This window comes from Herpailurus yagouaroundi, unplaced genomic scaffold (genome assembly GCF_014898765.1).
Source record: "Herpailurus yagouaroundi ecotype Mexico unplaced genomic scaffold, PumYag 410, whole genome shotgun sequence".
In the NCBI taxonomy this organism is placed as follows: Eukaryota; Metazoa; Chordata; class Mammalia; order Carnivora; family Felidae; genus Herpailurus; species Herpailurus yagouaroundi.
Window position 1 is genome coordinate 399,273 of NW_024412627.1, and position 10,059 is coordinate 409,331.

At 49.1% G+C, this 10,059-nt stretch overlaps 1 protein-coding gene across 1 annotated transcript in view; it reads left to right on the forward strand.

Annotated features, from left to right (window-relative positions):
• HS3ST4 (heparan sulfate-glucosamine 3-sulfotransferase 4) overlaps positions 1-10,059 on the forward strand; it is a gene marked incomplete at its 5' end in the record, with an annotated part of 397,231 nt that continues 387,172 nt past the window's right edge. Inside the window, one exon of the mRNA XM_040463625.1 lies at positions 1-374. Within this exon, the coding sequence (XP_040319559.1) occupies positions 1-374 (374 nt within the window). The remainder of the gene's footprint in view (positions 375-10,059) is intronic.

Genomic DNA, 10,059 nt, shown 5'->3' on the forward strand with positions numbered 1-10,059 from the left:
CCCGGGGCCGACGGCTGGGGGCTGGCGAGCGGCGGCGGGGGCGCCCGCGACGCCTGGCTCCGGACCCCGCTGGCCCCCGGCGAGATGATCACGGCGCAGAGCGCGCTGCTGGAGAGGGAAGCGCAGGAGTCCAGCACCACCGACGAGGAGCTCGCAGGCCGGAGAGCGGCCAACGGGAGCAGCGAGAGGGGCGGCGCCGCCAGCACCCCCGACTACGGGGAGAAGAAGCTGCCACAGGCGCTCATCATCGGGGTCAAGAAAGGAGGGACCCGCGCGCTGCTGGAGGCGATCCGAGTACACCCGGACGTGCGGGCGGTGGGCGTAGAGCCGCACTTCTTCGATAGGAACTACGAGAAGGGGCTGGAGTGGTACAGGTAGGACCCTGGGCGCGGCGGGAGGGGGTGGACGCGCGGCGAGACCCGCAGGGCGAGCCGCCGCTTTTCCGGGCCCTCGGACACCCGGGCGCCGCGGTCCCGGGAGCCCTTGGCCCCAGCGAGGGCTCTGTCAAGCCCCAGCGGGGGCTGCTCTGGGGGAGCGGCGGCGAGGGGCTGGACGCCGGTCAAGGAGAACTCTATTTCAGGGCGAGGGGTGGAGGTGTCGCCTTGCCCTGCCCGCCTCGAGGCTCCTCGTCCGGGGAGGTGCCTTCCGAATCTGCCCAGCTCCGAGCCTGGGAATCCCCAGCCTTCGTGCCCGCGGGGTGTTTCCCAGCCCTGGCTCTGGCGGGGCTCTGCGCTTCCGTGTGTGGGGACGCCGGCGGGGGGGATGAAGCAGGGTAGCGAGGTGGATCTAGGGGCTTTGAGATCCCCTGGAATGTCTCAGAATAGCCCTGAAACGCATTTGCGTGGCTGGAATCCAACTTTAGTCTTTTCAGGTTAGAGCCAAATGACCCGGGAACGGTTAAACAAGGTGATGCTGGCCAGTTCTGGCTTTCTAGTAAAGACGGAGGGTGCCCCCATCTCCAGAACTTTCTATCCACCCGCTGGGTAGGTTTTGCATTGGGAGCACCAGTTGGTGCCCTGTGAGTTTTTACGCCCGGTGCCCGTGCCCTTTCTGTAACCCGCGCCTCCTTCGCTACAGATGGGAGCTTCTGTCTTGTGAAATGTTCACCTCTCGCCTTTTCCACCCTCTGCCAGTGGGGAGAAAAAGGGAGAAGAGTGGAGTAGAAAGTTAGGTGCAGATAACATAAATGAATCATGCAGCTTTCTTGCCAGCCACAACATTGAACACGACACTGGTGTAGATGCTAAAATGCAAACCTCCTTTGCTTTTTGGGGGTGTGTGTTTTTTCTTTGCTTCTTTCCTCTGGTTTTCTATCTCTCTGGAAAACAGTTCTGGATGGCTGGCCCCATCTCGGCTGCATCTCAGTAATTAATTGCAATTGTCAAACAGAAACACAGGCTTTGTCAGCTAAAGTGATGTTATCATCTTAACCGAGCCAATAGGTAAAATACAAGGGTTGTTTCCTGATAAGTCTCCTTCCTGTTGAAGAGCTGTGCTTTCCAAGTTTAAATTACAGCCTGGGAAAGTTTCAGAAATAGCTTAACTTAAAAAAAAAAGATAATAAATGGGTGTATTGTGATTGATTTCTTCCACTTTAAAAAACATGCCTTATGCTTTCAAAGCTTGAGAGAAGTACACTTAGGCATAAACATTCCAGCACATTAAACCGAAACAGCAAATGTGTCTGTTAATGTCTTGTCTGTTTCAACAGTGAGAACTAATTGCAATATTTTAGGAGGCTTCAAACAGCCCCTTCCTATCAAAACATAAAACAGCAAATGCCTAATTTAACTGGAAAATCAGTATTTATAACATCACAAGCCATGGCTTCCAGTTTGCGATTATAATCAAAAAGGTGTTAGAATGATTAGCGCCACAACAGCAAAGTAGAGAGGGGGTATGATGTCTGGGAGGGCTGCGTTTGGTTGGTTTCGTTGGCTTGGTTGGTTTGGCTGGGGGGCATTCTGGTCTCTGCCGTGGGGTAGCTTCGGCCCTACGAGGGAAACGGTGGCTTTTTCCAATTCTAATTTTAAAGCTGTGTATCTCAGGAGAAGTGTCCAGTGCCGTTTCGGGGGAGAGAGAGGCATAAAGATCACATCTTTCCGACATGTGTTAGGGTTGCTTTGCAGCAGCTGGAAATAGAAAAGGGAGTGTTTCATTCAGACTACTTAAAGTTGGATGAAGGATTGCAGGGTGGAATGTGGGTCAGGAGGTCCCATCCACGGGGCTGGGGGATTTTCTGAACGAGGAGCTAGGAGATGCCAGGTTTTCTTAATGTTCTTGCAGACCGCGGCTGAGAGGAGAAGGCGTGGAGACTGCTGTGATACGGCTGTGGAAGGTACTATCCCAGCACTGTGGTCCTCCCAGCCATCCCTGGTGTGGTGTTCCGGGCTGAGTGTGAATGTTTGGTACCCATCTGCAGAACTGTTCTACTGAAGACACGGGCAGATTCCCTTGATCCTCACTTGGGAGGACCGTACGATTTCTCTGGGTGCCCCATCCTCTACCCCAGTGTCTCCGCCGTGGCAGATCCTTACAGTGCTTAGTGGTGCTGACTGCAAATGCCCGAGAAGCATCTCTGTAAGGCAGAGGGTATCGTTAGCCACCCCAACCTGGCTGCTAAGTCTTCTAGAAACCCCTTCGGGCCCCTGGGAGTGTGCCGGGGCTGCTTGGATACCTCTCCAGCCTTATCAGGGACAGCAGTGCTTGGAGGCTTGTTTAAGTGGGATTTTCAGAGGCGCTCTGTCTTCAGGCTCTTCTCTCTCTCTCCCTTGGAGGAAGAGGGATGACATCCTCATTATAATGTAGAAGAGGAAACAGTGGCATCAGGTCAGACCAGTAAGAGAAACCCTTCCTCTTGTGTCTCTGGTCCAACCGCACCTTTTTTTTTTTTTTTTTTTTTACGTTTATTTATTTATTTTGAGAAAGACCGAGGCAGCGCGAGTGGGGGAGGGACGGAGAGAGGGAGAGGGAGGATCCCAAGCAGGCTCTGCACCTGTCAGTGTAGAGCCCGATAGGGGGCTGGAATGCACCGAGCTTTGAGATCATGACCCGAGCGGAAACCAAGAGTCGGACAGCTGCATCTCTACGCGGTCGCGCGTGTACTTGACCGGTCAGGCTTGCTCCCCACCCGCGGTGTGGTCTGTGCAGCATCTTCCTGTGCTTGCCAGATGAGAGGGCCACAGACTGATGGGAGGTTTTGATTCTCTCCGACTTGTTCTCTTTCCTCTTTCTTTGCCGTGCGCTTCCCCATAGGCTGCTAATTCTGCGAGTGTTTCTGGTGTTTGTTTTTTTAGCCAGAGGGAGAAGACCTTGGGGCAGGTGCTTGGGTGACACTGGTTCGGGCTTTCCCCCCATCCCGGCTAAGCAGCCCTGGGGGTTTTATTTTCTCGGTGTCGCACCAGTCATGTCTAAATCCGGGTTTTGCTTTCTCCCGTTGCTGTTGATCTAATGTGATTTAAAAACACTTTTGAGATTAGGACATGTGCATCCGATTTCCGGGCAAGATAGACTAATGGATTAGGATGGGGGGTGTTAAAAGCTGGGGAGAAGCAAGCCTCCCTTGGTGGATTGACACGGGCCAGTGATTAACCGGTGGGGGGGGGGTAGACTCAACCCTCCGCTCCCCACCCCCCCAAACCAAGAACGGAAACAGGCAGAGCCACAATGCACCTTTCAGAATGGGCTGATCCAAGCTGTGTCTGGGCACAGACCTCATACTCCTCTAAGGGGCGGGACCTGGTGGCGGGCCGACCCGGCGGAACTCCTCACGGTGACAGGGCTGCCCTGAGGTGCTGCCTCCCTTGTGGTTTACAGGCTGTACAGGGACCGTGTGGCTACTTTGCTTTGGAAGCCACTCAGCTCCAGGGCGATGGGAAGCGACCCTCCCTGGTTTCAAGCTGTCTTCGCTGCCAACAGTTAATACGCTCGGCCCCCTGGCCGGGGAAGATCACTCCGGAAAACGGTTCCCACGGCCCGGCTCCTGCTTCCCAGAGGAAGGTGGTCACAGCAGCACTGGGTGCACGTGGAATCTGGAGAGAGAACGAGGGAGGAAGCCAGAAAGGCTCCGGCATTTATGGAATGCCTGTGACTTACAGCGGCTGGCGCTTCGTAGATGTCCTATCACATCTGAGCGCAGCGGTGAGGGCTGTGAACTTACAGGTGGCTCCTGGACCAATCCCTTGCCCAGGATTGCTCAGCTGGTCCGTGGCTGAGCTGCCCACATCTGTCCAATCTCACGGTGCTACTTTCTTCCCGCCCCATGTATAAAACTACCTTCTTACATTTAACAAACGTGATGATATTTAGCACGTACCTGGTACTGTTTTAAGGACAGGGGGTAAAGCGGCGAGTAAGCACTCGGTGCTCCTGAAACTGACATTTTTTTGGTGGTGGGGAGGGGAGACAGCAAACAGTCTTCCTTTTCACATTTCTTTTTTTTTTTTTTTTAATTTTTTTTCAACGTTTATTTATTTTTGGGACAGAGAGAGACAGAGCATGAACGGGGGAGGGGCAGAGAGAGAGAGGGAGACACAGAATCGGAAACAGGCTCCAGGCTCCGAGCCATCAGCCCAGAGCCCGACGCGGGGCTCGAACTCACGGACCGCGAGATCGCGACCTGGCTGAAGTCGGACGCTTAACCGACTGCGCCACCCAGGCGCCCCCCTTTTCACATTTCTAATGCGGCTACTAGAAAATTCAAAATGACACTCGTGACTCAGGTTATATTTCCACCGGGCAGGGCGCCTAGTAGAGCAGTGCCTTTTAAACTTCAAGTGGGTATGGATCACCTGGGATGCTGTTAACATACGCGATTCTGATTCAGCGGGTCTAAGGAGGGGCCTGAGAGCCTGCATTTCTAACTTCTGATCTCTGGACCTCACTTTGAATAGTAGAGGTCTAGAGGGAAATTGGTGTGTGTGCGTGTATGCACGCCTGTGTTACGTTAGATCAGATGGCTGGGCAAAACTTCTCTGTGAGGGTGATGCAAACGAAGTGAAAGAGTTAAGATCCTGTCACGTAAAGATCTGGGTAAAGAGGTTTCCAATGGGGGCGGGGGGGAGAGCAGGTGCAAAGGCCCTGAGGTGGAATCAAGCCTTGTGGCTTTATACAGTGTTCTTTCATTATTCCCAAAGCACAGCGTTTGTAGATGGACAAAACTGGGTTCAAAATGTGGTTTCACAACCTACTGGTTGGATAATTTTTGGAGAGATGGCTGATTTGACATCACTCAGTTTCAGTTTGTTTATCTGGGAATAATTCCTTCCTTGCAGGGTTGTTGGGAGGAATAAATGAAGTAATAAAGGTGAGTGTATTTTCTGAAAAAATGAGTATCCTAGAGCAGAAATCCAAATGGACCCAACTACGGTGTTTTTTTTTTTCTGTTTTTTGTTTTTTTTTTAATTTCTCAAATCATTTTGGTCTCATATGCTTTACCTTTGATCACAGCTGTCCTAATATCGACAGACGAGTCTCTTAGTGGGGATGTTTTTGGGAAAAGTCTGATAATGATTGGTTGGCTTTGCAATCTACAGCTGCTTGACCTTTTCAACCACGGGTCACCAACTCAGATACCCAGTGAAATAGACCAGGCGGGGAGAAACTTGGGGCGTGTGCTCTGTCTACAGGTCACGGCTACTGCTCTCTGATCCAGCTACCCCCTTCCACGTGCAGATATCACCACATGCTCCGCTTGGTAAGAGGAGGGCTTTGATGCGAAAGCTCTTGGTTTTTAGCATTGGCAAACAGATGAAAATTTCTTAAAAGCGTTGTGTGGGCCAGCACTGTGGGACAAACAAAACACGTCTGTGGGCTGGCTACCAGTTTGCGACCTCTGGTTTAAAGTCGTTTCGGAACTGGCATACCCATACCCTTGGCAGCTGCCAGAATTGTGGCTTCCATGTGCTTATTTCAGTATAGATTTTCGCCCCTTTTCAGATTTTGCAACAGCAAGGGGGAAATACCTCCCAGATATATCGCAACAATAACAAAAGGAACGGGATATAAACAGGAACATTGAGGCGGAGGAAGACAGGTCACAAATGAATTTCTCTTTTGTTTCCAGTGAGCGTTTTCTTGAAGGCGGGACAACTCTTCAGTTGTTCCCTCATTAATCAGGAGGGCCAGTATGTGATCCGGCTAGATGAATTGCACCTATAAAATAGATTCCGGTCAGGTGGGTTCAGTAAGACCTGAGAGATGGAATAATTGGGTTCTAGCTTTTGCTCTGCCATGTTGCTAGTTCTGTTGGACCTCAGATTACTTTGTTTCTTTCTTTAAAAAAATTCTTTTTCCGTTTTTTAGATGAGACTATATTGTTTCCATAGGGTCCATCCACGGAAATACTTTGGTCCTAGAACCGACTTCTGTGTTAGACTTTTTGGAGGGAGGAGGCCAGTAGGGTAGAAGCAGCATTTTTCAGAGCGTGTTTTTATATCCGTCTCTGAGTCAGAAGCCACGGCGTCTTCCTCCTGTGATCACCAAGCCTCAATTACTTCATCTGTAGAATGGGCACAATATTACTTCCAACAGGGGTTATGTGATGATAAAATGAAAGCAATTGTGATGTAGGAAATTTCGCTCGCCCCTTCTTTCCTGTCTTTCTCTCTCCCTTTCCCCGTGCCATTCTTCCTTTTCCTGCATTTCTTTTCTTTTTTTCTTGCCCGTAAGTACTAAAGGTCCTAAAGACAAAGCCGTAATGCATTTTTCATTTGAATATAGCCTTTTATTTCAAGATTATGTCTGAATGAGGGATTTCAAACCCTGAAGCAGCTCTTAAGTAGCTCTCTAGAGAATAATCAAAACCAGATTCCAGAATTGGGTCTATTGTAACTTGAGCTGAAGGAGGAGGAGAGTCTGATTTCACGAAGTAACCACCACCAGAATCCTGCACCAAGGGGACGGCGTAGGGAAATGGGCTGGCACTTCGGGCTTGTGCGCTGACGTTTTCTTGAACCTACAGGAGAAGTGATGCTGCTTGGCCTGGAAAGCTACAGAGGCATCTAGAGTGCCAAGGGCGTGCTTGCCTTCAGTTTTTCTGCAGAACTGAAAGCATTTGAGAATGCAGGACTGTTCTAGAAGGCCCCGCCAAACACCCTGGCTTGAGATTTGGCTCCTTTCACTGGTGGTCTCCAACTGTCATGACACGATTTATTTCTTTTTCTTTTTCTTTTTGTTGACTGCACCAGTCATTTTTACTTTTAAACGGAGTCAGGAGAGAGGCCTTGAGATTTTAGGTGGATGAGAGATGGCTGGGGTTGTATGGTAAGAAGTTTTACAGGTTTTGGTTTTGCATAATGGATGATATCTCTGGAACCGATTGAACCACCGCCCTGTTAAAGTAATCTCTTGATTCCATTGGTTTCTGCGGTTTAACAAGCTCCCTCTATAACTGTCTGGGGAATTTCAGTCTGAAATTATAATTCACTAAGGGAGCCTTTCAGCCCATCTTGCCATTAATTAAAAGCAGGCGGTTGAATGTTTTTGTTTTAATACTCACTAGTTAGGATTCCTCACTTTAATTTTTTTTTCAACCTTTATTTAAGAATGTACAAAGCATATTCATGGGGAAACAAAGCAACGCATGAATTAGACAATATTTTTTTTGGTTGCAAGTAATAGAAATTGAACTTAAGCTACAGAAAAGGTAATTTACTGGCTTAAGTAATTAGGAAGTCTAGGGGATAATGACTTCAGGTAAAGCTGGATCCAGGGGCTCAAATGATATCACTAGGTCTCTGTCTCTTTCCATTTTTAAAAAATTTTTAAAAATACGTATTTTTTAATTTTTAAAAATGTTTATGCATTTTTTGAGAGAGGGCCTGAGCGTGAATGGGGGAGTGGCAGAGAGAGAGAGAGAGAGGCAGACACAGAATCCGAAGGAGGCTCCAGGCTCCCAGTGGTCCGCACAGAGCCCAAGGCGGGGCTTGAACCCATGAACTGTGAGATTGTGACCTGAGCTGAAGTCTGATGCTCGTCTGACTGAGCCACCCAGGTGCTCCTCCGTTCTTTTTTTAAATTTTTTTATTAAGAAAAATTTTTTTTCACATTTATTTATTTTTGAGAGACAGAGAATGAGTAGGGGAGGGGCGCAGAGAGAGGAAGACACAGAATCAGAAGCAGGCTCCAGGCTCCGAGCTGTCAGCACAGAGCCCGATGTGGGGCTTGAACCCATGAACTGTGAGATCACGACCTGAGCTGAAGTCTGATGCTCGTCTGACTGAGCCACCCAGGCGCCCCTCCATTCTTTTTTCTTTAATTAATTTATTTTTGATAGAGACAGAGAAAGCACGTGAGCTGGAGAGGGGCAGAGAGAGAGGGAGACAGAGGCTCCAAGGTGGGCTCTGTGCTGAGAGCTTGAACTCTCGAACCACGAGATCGTGACCTGAGCCAAAGTCGGACGCTTAAACGTTTCAGCCACCCAGGCGTCCCGTCTCTTTCCGTCCTTTGCCATGGTTTTCTCTACCTTGCTTTATTCTCAGATAGGTCATCTCTCCATATTTTAGGTAAGTAGGTAAGCAGCAACCTCAGACAAATAGATTTTATGTTTATCAATTCTTTTGGAAGTCGTTTTTCTTAGGAGCTTCTGTAAGAGATTCCCGGAGACTCCTCTGGCCCAGGTCGGGTGATGAGCCCGCTCCTGCAGCAGTCAGGGTGCCATACTCCAATCAGGCCTGGGTGACGTGGTCACTCTTTTAGGTTGGGGTAGTGGTGGGGGCAGGGAAACAGAGTTAGTCTCACTGAAACCATAGGGGACAGTCTCCCCCTAAGGACCAGGTGTTCAAGCCTTCTGTTGCTCGAAGTGGGGGCCAGTTAAACCACATGCTTGTTAAACATACGAAGAATCCAGTCTGGGACAGATGCCTGATCTTTCTGAGTATTTTAACTTAAAGAGAGGTACAGGGGCGCCTGGGTGGCTCAGTTGGTGAAGCGTCCAACTCTTGATTTCGGCTCAGGTCACGGTCTCACGGTTCGTGAGTTCGAGCCCCGTGTCGGGCTCTGTGCTGACAGCACGGAGCCTGCTTGGGATTCTCTGTCCCTGCCTCTCTCTCTTTCTGTCCCTCCCTGGCTCTCTCCCCTTCAAAATAAATAAATAAACTTAAAAATTTTTAAATAAAAAAAGAAAGAGGTACGAAGGGTTAGTCTGGGGAGGTCCAATGTTATTTTTATTTTATTGATTCATTTGTTTACTATTTAAACATGTACTGATTGTCAGCTATGTGCTGAGGTCAGACATGAATCGGTCATGACCAGTGGTCTGCAGGAGCTAAGAGAATGGGGAAATGGACAAGTAAATGATTATACTCCAAAGTAAGGAAAGCTCGGACCAAGTGGGGTTTATTCCAGGAATAGAAGGATGGTTCGATCTTAGGCAATCAAACTATGTGATCTGCTCTTTTTTCTTTTTAATTTTTAAAATGTTTTTTTATTTATTTTTGAGACAGAGAGAGAGAGAGAGAGACAGAGCATGAGCAGAGAGAGGGAGACACAGAATCGGAAGCAGGCTCCAGGCTCTGACCTGTCAGCACAGAGCCCGACGCGGGGCTCGAAGTCTCAAACCGTGAGATCATGACCTGAGCCGAAGTCGGACGCTTAACCGACTGAGCCACCCGGGCACCCCTATGTGATCTGCTCTTACCGTGAGCAAATGAGAACGATCCCGTGGTTCACCTTATGGCCGCCAAAAATAGAGCTGATAATGTTAAATATTTATTCCTGGTGTGTAGAACACCAGCTAATAAAATAGGATCCACCCTGAAGCCACCGTCATCTTTAATGGTGTAACGCTAAAAACATTCCCGCTAAATTCCGAACAAGGCCAGAACGCCTGTGCCTGGAACAATCACTGTTATTTACCTTCGTTCAGGGATTTGATAAGATAATGCGCTTGGATGAGAAACAGAACGAGAAAGGGGGAGGTAGAATTTTCCCCTTGGCCCCCAGTCTCATCTCTTAATGGAAAACCCAAGATAACTAGTCCAGCCCTGAATCTATTAGCAACAACGACGGGATTCATTAAGGGGGATCGGTAAGAAAATTTCTTTTTTTTTTTTTTTTTTT